The following is a 17,076-nucleotide window of genomic DNA, read 5'->3' on the forward strand; positions in this document are numbered from 1 at the left end:
CAAGTCAAAACCCTTGATCCTAACATCTTTTAAATCAAATTTAGTAATGTCGATGATAAAAATGCAACTCTATATGGTGGTGCCTCGAATTTCGATGGATATTTAATATATTTGAGAGACTGTATTCTTAATATGGATTAGTAATGTTGCTCCTACTCCTGTCACCGTCATACATCAATTTAGTTTTTGTATTACTCAACGTCATTTAGGTAATGCATGTGTTGATACTAATCAATATGTTAGAGCTAGATCTATTGTGAATGATACTTGGAAATCTCCTCGTTTGAATGTTTTGAAAATTAATATTATGCCTCTATCAGTCCTTATTCATTACTAGATTGTATCAGTATTATAACAAGAAATAATACAAGACCATATGTAGTGGGAAAGGAACAATTATAAGATTTATTAATATTCATCACGTAGAAGCTTGGGACTTTTTAGGTGCTACAAATATGGCGACTCTCATGGTTGGTCACTTGGTCTGATGCAATTTTTTAAACTAATAATCTTAGTATCATCTCTTACCTTCCTTGGCAAAGTGTGCCACTTTCTCGGAAATGTGTAAACAAACGTATTGTTAATTTAGTTTGGTCTTGTTTGCTTGTGTATAGGGGTTCTAATAAAGCAAAAGATGTTTTAGCCAAGGATGCTCGTATATCATCATGTGAATTGCGGAATAATCTTTCTCAGTAAAACATGTGTATAAGAATAGTCATGTCATAGATAATTGTAGATGTCACTGTAATCATTGTTATAAAAAGGTATGAGGTTTGTCTCCATGATAGCTAGGGCTATCAGACGGACGTCGTTTAACGGGGACCTCGATCCGGCGGTCGGGAAGCTCCGGATGGTGTTTTTCATTTGACGGCTAGGATATTGTTAGGTGGGTCGATGTGGGTGGACAAAATATTGGGTGGGTGTATTTTTTCCGTGTCATATAAACACTACAGGAAAAATATACATTGAAAACCCCCCATAAGTGTTGTCGTAGGACAACGACGACCCTTTCCAGTAGGTTGCGGAATGGGGGGGGGGTGCAGAAGGTCCACGATTTTCAACAATCATGAGCTATGAGTCTTGGGTTCAAGTTTGGACTACCCATTGCTTCAGTTGTGATTGTATTTTGATTTTGTTTAGAAAGCCTAATACAACTTCTACATGTGTTGTGAATCCTACTTTTCACTATACATACAGGTGTTGTGAATCATACTCTCACTATACATACAGGAGTTATATGACATCATTCCACAACAAGATCTATGTATAGTAGAAACTTGTATCACAACCACACCATGAGTTGTGAATAGGAGTTTCACTACACTTGTAATGGTTGTCACACTCTAACATAATTTTCTAGAGTTTCTTTCACAACCTTTACAAAGATTGTGAATAGTACTGTCACTACTCTTATTAATATCGGAAGACTTCAGTTCACAACATATAATATGTGTAGTACAATTTTGTAAGACAGCTCTCTTATGGGTTGTGACTATTCCTGTCACTACTCTTGTTAGGGTTGTTCAAAAATTTTGCACATCTCTTACTTATATTGTTATACTTTATTTCACAATCCTTGCTATGTGTTGTAAAATTCTATAAAACAACTCCCCTAATGGTTGTGTATATTACAATTACTAGTACTTACAACAATTGGCTATTGTAGTCATAATTTCTAACACAACATCCTTAAGGATTGTAATATTTGAAGTAACAACTTCTATTTTCAGTAGAATAATATGTAGCTACAACATTTGTTTGGAGTTGTGTGCATAAATTTATTTTGAAAAAAAAATTTAGGGCTGAAACTAAAATGCCGAAAGTAATTCACGTTCATCTGAACAGTGTAACACATTCACCTGATCTGTTTCTAGGTTCACCTTCCAGTTTAACACATTTATATTCTTCAAGTTAAACACAAAACATTAAAAAAATGGCACTGATATATATGTTTGTAACCAAAAGTAGTTTCCTTAAACACTCCAAAAAGATTATGAAAGATGTCTATCAGTACACTATTCGATCCTTGGGCCATGAGATAATACTTCCAACAGTATCAGCAACATACTTGAATTATGGGGTCGACTTGTAGACATGAGCATTCATCATATGAGGAGTCAACACACACACAGTATTGTCTCTGAAACCTATTGGCATCCCATGTATCTCCTGCACTGGATCAGTTTCACATATCTCCGCATCAGCCACCACCTCGCCATCCTTGTACCAACTTAGTACCTTGCAAGCTGTAAATTTCTCTGGAACTTGCACCTCATTTGATCTGCTGGCATGAGTGGTAGTGGGAGTAGTTGAGGCTTTTTTAGTACATGGAACAACTCTGATAGTGCTATCCTGGTTGTTTCTTGCAACTGGACTGGCCCTGTGAGAGTGTGAGACTTCATCGCAGACACATTTCGAGATCCTTTCCAATAGAAAAAAAACCCGGAAGTATTAGGGGCACAATCATGTTTGATATAAAAAGAAAACCTAAAACCAAACTGTTAACAAAATAAATTCTCACCTCCAACATCACAAGCCGATCATTCATTGCTCTACAGGTTTCCTGACACTCTTTAATGATCAGCTTGTAGTGGGCATTGGCTGCAATCTTTTTACGTGTCACTCCATACCCCATGACTTTAAGTCTTACCACTTTATCTTCACCAAGAGCCTTTATAAGAAGATCGTTTGTCGAGTATGATTCACCACCATCAGAACCATGATTTGATTTAGCTTCTTCAATTTTTTCTGTACAAGTTTGAAACATATAAGATATTCTTTCACTATTGAAGCACACATAAATTAAGAGAAGGAAGAGAAGATTTCTCACAAAAGCATCTAGAACAGTAGGATTTGGGTCCCTTCCGTCAGTGTGTTTGTGGACATTTACCCATAAATCAGCTTTATTGATCGATTCAGTTGTTTTCAAAACTTTTTGCTGCAAAGAAAAAGTGAATTCCAGTTAGTTAACAACTTCCAAAAAATATGCATACAAAAGTTACATAATTTCAAATTTTATGCATGACAAACTTGACAGTTAATCCACAAAGCTAAGCACCGCTCAACATCTTCATTATTAACTTGGGCATTGTTCATAAGTAATAAAACTAAAATTATAATGAAACATACCATCTGCACCTCCATTCGTGCATAACCTTGTCGACTAAGCGTGTGAGGGGTGGTATGCTTCGAATGAACTTATTGCATTTTGATTTTATTAACCTGCGAAGGGAAATAAAGAAATCATTAGACACATTCCAATTTTTTCAAGCTTCAAATAGTCATTCATTATATTAGAAACAGTACTTACCCTGAATTCAGTCGAGTTTACACGTTTCACAAACTTTTCCCACTCACTGACAGTCATGCTCGTGGGCATTAGTTGTGCAATCTTTTTCTCTCTTTCTTCCCCTTGTAGGTTATCATACGCCTCGAGTACCAAAGTGTCTTTCCTGGATCAAAATTCTTTGAGATACGTTCCCATTTTGCCAAAATAGTAGTCTTGGTAATGTTCAGGCACAATGAACCATTGTTTCAAATAAACGTAAATCATTTTAATTAGATCTGGTATGAGTTAAAGAGTTGTCGACTAATGAAAAGAGTTAATTAAAGAGTTAAGAATCAGTTTAATTACCTCGACTATCTTCCATATGTTGGCCTTGTCCTATTGAGGAACAAGTCTCCAATCCGTGTTGTTAACAGAATGTTTCGCCGGACTAACACCCCTAGATAACTAGCCAGCTGCACGGAAGGTTCACCAGTCGGATGTTCTTTAATGTTGAAGGGAACAACACTTTTTGTAGTTGTGTTTTCTAACCTCAATGCATGCATATGTGTTGGCCCACGTGGAACAAACTTTCTTTTCTTTGGAGGTTCCATAACCTTATCTTCTTCACCTTTTGGCTTATCAGTAGTACCATCATCATCATTCTCCAGTTCGTTTCCCACTTCAGTCTTAGTATCATCACCATTATCTTTTTCTTCATCTGCAGGCTCTTCCTCTGCCATGTATTTGTTGTGCTGTAAAATTTCATCTTATTCTTCCTCTTCAAAATCTGAAAAAGTATCATCTGGATTCCTGAGTTGAACATTTGGACAAGGACCAGTGCTTATGTCCAACTTCAGCTTTACATTATTGCGCCCAGCTTTGGAACTTCCAGCAACTTCTTTAGAATTTGTAGTTGTTGACACTTTGTTGTTCTTAGAAACTAGTTTATTTCGAGATGGTGGTAGTTTAGAAGCACTTGGTTGTTCAAACTCTTTGAACCTTGGAGATGATCGACTCTGAGAAGTATTTGTATCAGTTGGAGATGGTATGGTAGTTTCAGATTATCGAGGCTTTGGAGTTTGTGTAGTACTTCTAGGATAAGTGGGTTCTACGGGTTCTTTGAACCTTGATGATGATCGCCTCTGAGATGTAGGTTCAGTTGGTTCGGCGGACTCTTTGAAGTAAGTGAAGCAGTTTCAGGTGGAGTTGCATTATCAGGTTGGGACTGACTCTTCAGTTGCTTCTTCATCTGCCACAACCATATATAACTTAATTAGTTAAAATGAGAAGGTAAAGAATTTTTTTCTGTTAATACAATGAAATTGAGATGAAATGAGTTTACCTTGATTGGAAACTTCTTGACCTGCTTATTCTTTAGTGTTTCCTTAGTCTGCATAAAAAAATGGACACGCTTAGGGTACATTGATGACTTCAAAAGTGACTGAATCATTTTCATGAATATGAGCTACTGAATCATAATCTAAGTCTTTACCTTTTTGTTTCCCATTGCTGTCAGATTTGTTTTCATCGATGCTATATGAGCTACAAAAACAGAATTCAAAAGTGATCAGTATAACCTTTTGCAAACTATACATCAACTGTACTTATGGATACTCACAGACATGAAAAAAATAAAACAAAATGAGCTAGTGCACTCTCTTTCATATTGGTAAGTTTATCGCTTAAGAAGCAATTGTCTCACCCATATGATAGAGAGCGCACTAGCTCTCATCAATCCTTAACCAAAACTGCAAACTGAAATCTTATCAATTGACTTACGAGAAAATACATGCATGTGAGAATGATTGTTGCTTGTTTAGAAAAGATTTGAAAGATGCAGATGAATGTCCTAAATGTCACTATTCTAGGTAAAAGCAATACAAATATAACATGGAGGACGATGCGAACATGATAGACAACCCCAAAAAGAAGATACCGGTGAAGGTTCTTAGATACTTCCCCATTGTACCGAGATTGAAGAGATTGTATCAACCGGATGAGCTGTCCGAGCAGTTGATATGGCACGCGATGAACAAGAGTAAAGATGGCAAGATACGTCATCCTTCAGATTCTTTGGCTTGGAAGCACATAGACAGAAGATTTCCCGCATTTGCTTCATATTTGCGTAATCTGCGTCTTGGGCTTGCTGCTGATGGATTCAATCCGTTTGGAGATCTTTCCGCAACCCACAGTTGTTGGTTGGTGATGATTGTGGTTTATAATTGGTCCCCTCAAATGTGTATGCAAACCGATAACATTATTCTGAGCATGCTGATTCCAGAAAAAAAGCAATCGGGTAAGGACATCGATGTATACTTGAAGCCATTGATTGATGATCTAATTGAGTTGTGGGAGAAAGGCGTGAAGGTATATGATTCGTTTAGTAAAACAGAATTTAACTTGAAGGCTTTATTGATGTGGACAATTAATGATTTCCCTGCATATGTTGATCTATCTGGATGTACGTATAAAGGGAAGGCATCCTGCCCTCTTTGTGGTGATAATACACTTAGCAACTGGTTGCCGTTTAGTCGTAAAACTGTATACATGAATCATAGGAGATTCCTTCGTCATAGTCATCCTTTCCGACAGAAAAAAGATTTGCTTGATGGGAAAATTGAGAAGAGGGAAAAACCACATGTGATATCTGGTGCTGCGGTATTTGAATGTCAGAGTAGTATAATAAATGATTTTGGGAAAGAGGAGAAAAACGAGGAGAAGAAAAGGAAAGAAAAGGAGGAAAATAAGAATAATAATAAGAAGAAGAAGATGACAAAGGAGAAGGGTCATAGTAGTGCGGCAAATGGTGCAAAGGATGGTAATTCGCACAATGGGAAGCGGAAAAGGGATGTTATTTCGGATACGCATAGTTCTGGTGCACCTGACGAGTAAACTGAGCTTCGGGTGTTTAACAAACGGTCGATATTCTTTGACTTGCCTTACTGGAAGGTCAGTTCTAACTTCAAATTTACTTGTTAAATAGTTTCGTGCACATGATCTATGCTTGAACTCAGTATAACCTGAATACCCATTAGCCCTGAACTTCCAATGATGTTTTATAAGGTTCTGTCATGTGTGCTTGAACTCATTATTATATCTATGTGCTTTTTGGTTTACGTGTGTCACATTTTTCTAGTTCTTTTACTTAGTGATCAAACAACTGGCTTTATAGGTAATTATAAGCATGCATGTTAACTTGTGTAAAGGAATTACTAATGTTAGGTTTTTTCATGAATTCCTAGGATTTGTTACTGCGGCATAATCTTAGTGTTATGAATACAGAAAAAAATGTCTGTGAGAGTGTCATTGGTACTATTTTGAATATAAAGTTCAAAACAAAAGACGGTTTAAATTCCCGTAAGGATCTGAAAAGTATGGGAATAAGACCAGAATTGCATCCGGAAGAGATATATGACAAAACAATTCTTTGACCAGCACCATACAGCTTAAGCAACAAGAATAAGGTTATGCTTTATAATATAATGAGAAATTTGAAGGTTCCATATGGGTATAGTTCGGATCTTAGGAAGCATTTCTCGAAAGATGGTTGCTTAGGTGTCCTTAAGGCTCATGATTACCATGTTCTTATGCAACAAATATTACCTGTAGCTTTGAGGGGACTTTTACCTGAGGGGCCAAGTAAGGCGATCTTCAGGTTGTGTTCTTATTTTCACAAAATATGCCGAAGGGTAGTTCATCTCGAAAGATTAGTAGAAGTTGCCGAGACTTTGTGTATGTTGGAGATGTATTTCCCTCCATCCTTTTTTGATGTGATGGTGCACTTGACAGTTCACCTAGCTCGAGAAGTGCGTTTAATGGACCTGTACAATATCGTTGGATGTATCCATTTGAAAGGTGTGTTATGCAACATGTCAGTAGCTTTCCCTTGTAGCTTAGAGTTACTAAGTAATATTTAAGTGTTCTAACTGGTATAACTGTTTTATATGCTACTTTCGCATAGGTATATGAAGACATTCAAAGAATATGTTAAAAATTACGCACTACCTGAAGCTTGTATAGCAGAGTGTTATCTTGGAATGGAGTGTGTTAGGTATTCTATTCTCATGGATCAACCAGCTGAAATAAGAGAAAACCCAAGGATTGATAAAAACGATGGTACCACACCGGCAACACGTCCTCTTTCTAAAGGTGAACAACTACGTATGGATAGTAAAAAGCTAAAGATTGCTCACATATATGTTCTTTTTAACACAACAAAAATTGACCCATATCTGACGTAAGTATCACGTTGTTGTTCATTAGAAATGGTTTGTCAGTTAATACGTCATGTTTTGATTTTACTTTTATCTTAGAATGCATATGGATGAGTTAAAATCTTCCGTTGGGAGGTCTGTTACCAATTAAGACCATCTCATTTCCACACAGTCAGACGCATTCGCAGATTGGTTTTAAAAAAATGTATGTTTTCCCACTTTTAGTCAGACTGCGCACCTTAATAGATAGTTTAATCACTTATGGATTTTGAGACTTCAGAAAACACAAATAGAACCATCGTCCATGGATGTACTATATAGATTGTTTGATTCTGTTTTCATGTATGGGTTCAAGATATTCGGTTTGATTTTGTCACTTAAAACCATCCATGTTAGGCACATAATCGCTATAAATATGTCTTCTCATGCTCAGATAACCATTTTAGTTATATTTTTATGTTCTGATCGTATGCATTTATAGGTTTATATGCAAATGGAACAAGGCATGTCAGTATCAAACACGGTAGAGTGGTTGTCAAAAGGGCCTTTAGAAAACTGTGTGTCATATAAAGTCTTGCTAATCAATCGGTCTAGGTTTCTTACGAAGGATGTTCAAAGAGTCACACAAAACAGTGGTGTCACAATTGAATCAAAAACTTTAGTTGCAGGACGATCAGAAACCAATGGTTTCTATGGTGTTTTAGAAGAAATTCTAGTATTGGACTACATTACTCTTCAAGTTCCCATATTCAAATGTGACTGGGGCTCACACTTACTTTGGTGTGAAGGTAGAGAAAGTCTTCACATTAGTCAACTTAAAGCATTATAAGAACCAATTTTGTAACGACCCGTTCATTTTATCATCACAAGCGCGACAAGTTTTCTATTATCGAGAGTCAGATACATCTAACTGGTATGTGATGATAAAAGAAGCACCTAGGGGTTTCCATTAATTAGAGGAATTCAATGAAAACGATGACACCAGTTTCCAACCTGTGGATACTTCAACTCTTGCCTTACAAATGGATGGCGAGAGTAAGAGTTACGCAAGAGAAGATGTTGAACCTATCGTAGTGGTTCCGACAAAGAAAAAGAACAAGAGGAAGAAGAAAAAGAAGTTCACAAGTTAGGTAAGTATGTACTGTATTGTGTTTATTGTAATCTTTTTTTACTGTTTTCGTCGTTCTCGTTGCCGTCATTGTGGATCTTGTTGTCACAGTTCTTATGCATTCCTTTGCTGAAACTAGTATTTTTCTTGTGATTGTGATGTTTGATCTTATTATTGTGATTGTGATTGTGATGTTTGATCTTAGTTTCTAGTGAACACCCTTTTTTAACTCCACCAGTGAAAATGATGTATCATTTCATTGCCGGTCTCAAGCTCGGAAAAAGGAGGAGAGAAGAAGGGAATTTGTGATGGTATAGTCATTTACAGTCAGAGGATTAGAATAATCTATCTTCTTTTTTGTTTTTAGTTACCATTTGGTGCTATGGATTGTCATTGTTTCTGAAAATTTTTCCCTTTTTCATGTATGGGTTCAAGATATTCGGTTTGATTGTCATTGTTTCTGAAAATTTTTCCCTTTTTAGTTACCATTTGGTGCTATGGGTTGGAAGAAATTGGGTACTTGAACTGTGAAATGAAGTGCCAGGGAACTAATAGATATTGAATGAGATGCATTATCATTGTAGAATGTATGTGATTTCTTACAGAGAAGGCTTGTAGAATGTATGTGACTGTTTACAGGGAAGGCTTTGCGCTGTTTGCGGCTCAGGTGACTGAGCCTTATTTTTGTACATCATATTTTGTTTTTGCAACTCTTACAAAGGTTTCCAAAGAGTGTCATAAAGTTTGTATAAAATCGAACCACAAACATGACGGAGTTATGATGATGTAGGAATGGTTGCTGGCGTGGACTTGCACGCAGTAGGTTTAGGATCAAATCCCCGCAAGCTCATTTTTTCCAACATCCTATATTTTTACTTCAACAACTCTTATAAAGATTGTTATACAATTTCATTTAAAAAAAGGCACAAAATACCCAAACTTGTGAAGTGTAAGGATGGTTGATAGGTTAGACTAACGCATAGTTGGTTCACGTTCGAATCCCCTCAACACTATTTTTTATTTTCATATTTTGGTTGTCTTCAACGACACTTATAAAAGTTGTTGTACATTTCCATACAAAAATAACATAAAAACCCCAAACTTGTGAAGTGTAAGGATGGTTGATGCCAACTCTTTTTCTTAATTAATGGGTTGTCGTTTGTTTTCTTGTCGCAACCCTTTGGTTCTAGGGGTGGGTAGTGATGCCATTATACGACACTTCAGTTGAGAAAGGTTATAAAACATGGGATCTACTACGACATTTAAAAAAAGGTTGTATTTTTCCAGTTGTAGATGTAAATTTTTCCTGTAATGAAACGCTTATGTCTTCCAATTCCTTGGATTTTCTTCTCTAACGCAGATGCCCAAGGTTTCTTACTTCTCTGTGTTCGTTTTTGCGCTTCTTCTCTCTGTGTGATATAGGTTGTTATAATAGATTCATATTTATATGTCGTAGTTGAATCAGAAAGACGATTGAGAATGATACAAGAAGAAAGTAAACATACAGATTCACAGAAACCCTAGAATTTTACCTTGATGGTCTCTAATTAATTTGAAAGATCAATTTGGTGAATAGACAATTACAAGTGTGGGACTGGAGATACTAGAGTTTTCATAGATCGCTAATTTCTTTAGCCTCCAAATAATATGCACTTTGGTAAGCATAAATCTCTTTGGATAAGTGTTTGTCAACATTAATCAACCAGTAAGAAATTGCTAATTGCATAGTTACCATCTCTTTGCATATAACATGACTCATTAGTAGTAGGTTTTCCATGAAACAAACAGGCCTAGGGGATAATATCAATAGTTGTCAAAAGATCATAGGATTTAACAAATTTCATTGCTTGGGAAATAATTGTGTGTATAATTTTCAACTGTGAGTGAGTGATTTGGGAATGAATATGTTGATAAGTATATCATGGCAAAGGATTATAGATTTGTTCTTTGCTTTGGTTTATTTTTGGTCCTTTCAGTAAAAATGAGAGAAAGTTATATGTATAGAAACTGATGCTGTTAGTTTGGTACTTGGCATTGCATGTTCATTAGAACGATGCCGTGCAATTTGTATTGATTCTTTCAGTTGAAACTAATGTATTGCCATTGCAGGGTGAAGAATCATACTGGGGTGTTATTTAAGAAACTTATATGGGGGGTAATAGACCGTATTTTGACCATATATTGGGTCACCGTATTTTGGGAAACTAGGGAAAACATATATATCCTAGTTTATGGAATAAGAAAGATTATGGGAAAAAATACCAACCAAAATATTATCTTCCATCATGGTATCAATAGCCAAAACTTGATCCATCTTCTTCTTTTTCTTCTTCTCGAACAACTTCAATGGCGGGTGATAAAAAAACCCTACATCCGGCCTTTACCGTCACCAACATCAAAAACCAAATATTCTATATTGTTAGACATCAATAAAGATGAATATTCGTCATGGGTTTTCTTGTTTCAACTCCATCTTCAAGCACACAACCTAATGTTTCTTATAGATGCATCAGCCCCGCCGTCGGATTTAGACGCCTCTACCGTTCTTCAACTGGATGCTCTCTGCCGCCAATGGATGTTTTCCACCATGGCCAAAGTTTTGATGCTTACTGTTCTCAAATCCGGAAACACAGCGAAAAAAATTTGGGATCATCTTCAACATCTTTTCCAAGACAACAAAGGTAGTCGTGCCGCAACGCTTGAGAGTAAGTTTGTAAATCTCAAATTTATTGATTGCATTGATGTTGATGATTACTGTGATAAGCTAAAGGCACTTGCAAGCCGATTAAGTGACCTTGATTTTTCCATGAATGATAAACGATTGGTAATCCAACTTGTCAATGGACTTCCGGAGGAGTATAATACCGATGCTTCGTTTATTCAACAATCCATGCCATCGTCTGACGCCACTCGGTCTCAATTACGCACCGAAGAAATTCGACGTGAACAACAATCGAATTCCGGCTCTCATACTGCCCTTGCTGCTGCAAAACTCGATCTCCATTCACCTGTTGCTGCTGACCCTCGTCGTCGTGAACAAAAACTGGTGACGCCTGAGCGATACCCAACTGCCCCAAGCCCACACTATGCTGTCCCAACTGATGACCAGCCCAGCTTCACTATGGTCCGAGAGGCACCTCTCTTGCCAACCCCAGCAGGCCCAAGACACTCATACCCATCTCCTCAACCGTACCCATCAGCTCGCAGCAACTGGAGTCCTCACTGGGCCTCTCCACCGAGCCCGTACCCCACTGCACCAAGCCCACATTATGCTGCCCCTTACTGGGCTTCTCAACACACAGCTTCTGGACGTGGCCGTGGTCGCCAACACCGTGGCCGTGGCCGTGGTCGCGGTCGCAGCACCTTGCCAGCCCGTTCACCGCAAGCTTTCCTCACTCCCACCACTGAATACCTACAGCCGACGGACATTGCCGAGGCCTATAGTTCCATGAGCCTCCACACGCCGGATGATGCTTTCTACATGGACACGGGTGCAACATCACATATAACGTCCGATCCAGGTACTTTACAAAATGTCTCTCACTCTAGCAGTATTCGTTCTATCGTGGTAGGAAACGGCAATAGCATTCCAGTCTCTGCTAGCGGCTCTAAGCTTCTAAATCTTCCATCCCATCTTCTTGTCCTCAACGATACTCTTGTTGTTCCCTCCATTATCAAAAACTTAGTCTTTGTTCGTAAGTTTACCAATGATAATCATGTGTCTGTTGAGTTTGACCCTTATGGTTTTTCTGTGAAGGACTTGAGTTCGAGGAAGACTATCCTACGATGTGCTAGTTCTGGGGAGCTCTATCCTATAACCACTTCTGTCGTGTCTGCTTCATCTTCGTCATCTAAGCACAACCTTTCTCTTGCCGTATGTTCACCTGACATTTGGCATCGTCTCTTTGGTCATCTTGGCAAGGCTGTTTTAGATACCTTACGCTCTCAGTTTTTCATTCAATGTAATAAAGATCATTCTCCTGATCTATGTCATTCTTGTCAAGTTAGCAAACATGTTCGTCTCCCCTTTTATGACTCTCAGTTTAATAGTGTTGCTCCTTTTGATATTATTCATAGTGATTTATGGACGTCACCGTTTAACATAGATACGGGATTTCGCTATTATCTTTTTTTATTGGATGATTTCACAAATTATTTATGGGTGTTTTCTTTAAAACTAAAATCCCAAGTTTACACCAAATTTCTGGAATTTCGATCCTTTGTTCAAACACAATTTGAAGGTCCCATTAAATCTTTCCAATGCGACATGGGTCGCGAATTTGACAATTCATCTTTTCACAACTTTTCCAATCAAAATGGCTTGGTTTTCCGTTTCTCTTGTCCTCACACCTCTTCTCAGAATGGTAAGGCCGAACGCATGATTCGCCGTATCAATGACATTACTCGTACTCTAATATATCATGCTTCCGTTCCCCCAAAATATTGGGCTCATTCACTACTTATGGCCGTTTATCTTCACAACATTCTCCCAACTAAAATTCTCCAATTCCGTTCACCCGCATCAATTCTCTACAAACGTCAACCTACATATCATCATCTTCGCACCTTTGGCTGTCTTTGCTATCCCAATCTCTCTTCCACAACACCGCACAAGCTTGCTCCTCGCTCAACTAGATGTATATTCCTTGGTTTTCCACCTAATCATCGTGGTTATCGTTGTCTTGATATTGCCACAAAGAAATTTATTATCTCCAGACATGTCACTTTTGATGAAAATGTCTTCCCCTTTTTCGAATCATCATCTCCAGCACTGTCCCCCTCTTCCGATCACCTACCGTCTCCCATCCATCTTTTTTTGCGATCACTGACGCAACTTTCCGCCTATCCCTCTAATGTTGGTCTACCAGCCAACACCTCCATTTCCCATCCTACGATGTACACACCTCCTCATCGGCGTGTCATTTCCTCTTCGGGTCCTTTAGCGCCCACTCCGTCTTCCCCAACCTTGTCTCCAGTTCCCTCGTCTCCTGTGTCCATCCAGTCTTCGCCAGCGTCAGCTGCTGCCACTCCTTCAGCTGATCCACCGTCAACACGACCAGCCACTCGTGCTTCTCGTGGTACTTTCCGTCCCATCCAACGGCTCAACCTCAATGTCCAGCATACCTCTTCCATTTCTCCCCTTCCCCGCTCTCACATCCATGCCCTTAGCGATCCAAACTGGAATCCTGCCATGAAAGATGAACACACTGCTATGATTGACACACATACCTGAGATCTCGTTCCTCTTCCTCGTAACGCACATATTATTCGATCGATGTGGTTATTTCGTCACAAATTTAATTCGGATGGCACTCTACAGCGTTACAAGGCACGACTAGTGGGAAATGGAAAATCTCAACAGGTTGGAGTTGATTGTTTTGAGACGTTTAGTCCGGTTGTCAAACCTGCGACTATACGTATTGTACTCAGTATAGCCATTTCACGGTCTTGGCATATTCATCAGTTGGACGTCAAGAATGCGTTTCTTCACGGCGACTTGGCCGAAACCGTCTATATGTATCAACCACCAGGTTTTGTTGATTCTGCTCATCCTGATTATGTATGTCGCTTTCGACGGTCTCTTTATGGCCTCAAGCAGGCTCCTCGAGCATGGTTTCAGCGTTTTGTCCGTTTTATTATTGGTTGTGGTTTTCGTGGCAGTGTTTGTGATCCATCTCTGTTTGTTTATCACTCTGGTTCGGAGACTGCGTACTTATTACTGTACGTGGATGATATTGTGCTCACTGCTTCTACGGATGCTCTTCTGGATCGTTTCATTACTTTGATGAAACGAGAATTTGCTATGACTGACCTCAGTCCGTTACACCAATTTCTGGGTATTACTGCGACACGCTCTGCTTCGGGATTATTTTTGTCTCAGTCTTCTTATGCACAGGATATTATTGCTCGTGCCTCTATGAAAAACTGTAATCCAGTAGCTACTCCAGTCGACACACAGTCCAAGATGAGCGCTGCATCCGGCCCCGTAATAAAGGATCCAACGTTATATAGAAGTCTGGCTGGTGCTCTTTAATACCTGACTTTCACTCGTCCGGATATCTCCTATGCAGTTCAGCAGGTTTGTTTATTTATGCATGATCCTAGAGAGCCTCATATGCAGGCCCTAAAATGCATTCTCAGGTATCTTCAGGGCACTATTGATCACGGCCTATTTCTCTCGGTTTCACCTGTTACTGGTCTGACTGCATATTCTGACGCTGACTGGGCGGGTTGCCCGGATTCTCGACGGTCAACATCCGGATACTGCATTTTTCTTGGAAATAACCTGATCTCTTGGTCCTCTAAACGACAGGCTACTGTGTCCCGTTATAGTGCAGAGGCGAAATACAGGGGGGTCGCTAATGCTATTGCTGAGACCACTTGGCTACGCAATTTACTTCTCGAGCTCCACATTCCTCTACGGCGTGCAACTATCGTTTACTGTGATAACGTCAGTGCGGTGTACATGTCTGGGGATCCTGTTCAGCACCAACGCACCAAACATGTGGAGATTGATATTCATTTTGTCCGAGAACGTGTACGTATTGGTGATATTCACGTTTTGCACATTCCATCCGACATCCAATATGCAGATATCTTCACCAAGGGTCTTCCACGAGTTTTGTTTATTCGTTTTCGTTCTAGTCTAAACGTTTGCTCCTCTCCCGTTTCGACTAAGAGGGTGTAATAGACCGTATTTTGACCATATATTGGGTCACCGTATTTTGGGAAACTAGGGAAAACATATATATACTAGTTTATGGAATAAGAAAGATTATGGGAAAAAATCCCAACCAAAATATTATCTTCCATCAGGGGGTTTGAACTGTTTCTCCATGAGGGTGATATGATACCTGCTCTTGCCTCTGCGGAACCTAAATTGCACCCTGCAAAGGATGAACACCGGTATATTTTCAAGTATTATACCGAGGTTAAGCCTTCATCTGCAACTTAAATGGAAATAACTTGCTACGAGTTTTATTTTACTAATTTTGACGACCTGCAATCGACCCTCAATAACATTTAATTTACTTTGGCGGTCATATGTATTCATTAGGCAAATCTTAAGAACTTTTTGGAGTTTCTTTACCGGGAAAACTTGGCTAGAGAAAAGTTTGAGTAGCCTTTTTAATTAACCGTTTAAGCTGAAAAGTGTGTAATCCCACAGTTGCAGAAGTTCTTTAAGCGACAGGTTTAAAAAGTATTGGGTTCGTAAAATGCACTAAAGGTTCTGGAGGTCTCAGAAATATGTTCAAACGAGATATGAAAGATTGTTGTTTCGACACTCCAGTACAAAGACGAGCTAATTCATTACCTAACTTTGAAGAATTTTCAAAGTAGAACCAACACTTGATGGAACATATCTCAAGGGCCTTGGTCAGTTTATTTCAGTTGGGATGTGGAGTTATGTGCGAAGGGTGTGAAGGCGAGGGTACCCAAATATACCTCAATCTAAAACTTTTCCTTCGTATAAGTCCTTTCTCCGAAAGTGATTGTCTATGGACTGAGTCGAGACAATAAAACTAATCGGTTTACACTTCGTGTGATCGTCTATGGATACAAAGGTTCGGACTTAACCAAACACAATAGGATTACTTATCAAGTAAATAGGAACCAACGTTTGTGTAATTTACTTTAATTATTATGAAACAATTATAATGAAGAAATATAAAGTAAATGACACAACAAGATTTTGTTAACGAGGAAAACCGCAAATGCAGAAATACCGCGGGACCTTGTCCAGAATTGAATACTCTTAGGATTAAGTCGCTATACAAAATAAACCAACTTCGTATAGTTGATACCAAGCAACTAAACCTATAGTTCACCTAGTTCCGTCTGTATTCCCACGCCTCCAACTTATGAATAAGTCGGGTACTTGGAACAATTCCTTTGGTTCGTATTCCAAACAGTAAAGGAACAACAAATCTGTTTGGTATCAACTTTCTTCAACCAAGTGATATGAGTCGGACAAAGGCTCTTCTATTTATCTCAATAAACTCCTTCGTCAGGTCCTTAGATCTATCTTAAGTTCAATTACCCAAGGTAATCGTAAGATTTTTCAATCAATACTTTTAATCACAAAGAACCGTATTGATGCCGATCTACTCAACTAATCAATCCAGTATACCACAAGGATAAACCGATTATAGTTGGATCCTCGTTTTACCGAAACAAGTATTATGCACACCAAAGATTTATATAACCAAGTCAGAAATATTCTATCTCTTCTTTTTCTTCAAATTTTCTTAGATCTTCAATAAATACCTGCACACAACCACTTGAATCTCTTGTGATCAATCACACACAGAACGGAGTCTGTTAACAATGGTTTATCACAAGATCGTCTTTAGAACTAACAACTGTCTAAAGATCCCTGTCGAAACTTTGAACTAGTTTGAGTGAATCTTATATCAGAAGATCAGATTCTCAAGCATAAACAAAGTAGGTGCAATCAAAGTTTAACCACCGTTAGTCAATCAAAT

General features: G+C 38.5%; 1 protein-coding gene across 1 annotated transcript; it reads left to right on the forward strand.

Annotated features, from left to right (window-relative positions):
• Nucleotides 1-11,081: 11,081 nt before the first annotated feature.
• LOC113343909 lies at nt 11,082-12,696 on the forward strand. Its single transcript, XM_026588000.1, has 3 exons — nt 11,082-12,248; nt 12,348-12,552; nt 12,668-12,696. Exons 1-3 carry the CDS (start codon nt 11,082-11,084, stop codon nt 12,694-12,696), a joined length of 1,401 nt encoding a protein of 466 aa, XP_026443785.1.
• Nucleotides 12,697-17,076: the final 4,380 nt, after the last annotated feature.

Source organism: Papaver somniferum, unplaced genomic scaffold (genome assembly GCF_003573695.1).
Source record: "Papaver somniferum cultivar HN1 unplaced genomic scaffold, ASM357369v1 unplaced-scaffold_7, whole genome shotgun sequence".
Taxonomy (NCBI): domain Eukaryota; kingdom Viridiplantae; phylum Streptophyta; class Magnoliopsida; order Ranunculales; family Papaveraceae; genus Papaver; species Papaver somniferum.

Bases quoted from the DNA above. Each gene is read 5' to 3' on its own strand.
- LOC113343909 (XM_026588000.1), top strand. From the start codon at position 11,082: ATGTTTCTTATAGATGCATCAGCCCCGCCGTCGGATTTAGACGCCTCT. The intron at 12,249-12,347 runs GTTGTTCCCTCC...TTTTCTGTGAAG, and splicing joins TTGTCCTCAACGATACTCTT to GACTTGAGTTCGAGGAAGAC. The intron at 12,553-12,667 runs GTAATAAAGATC...TATTATTCATAG, and splicing joins CTCTCAGTTTTTCATTCAAT to TGATTTATGGACGTCACCGT.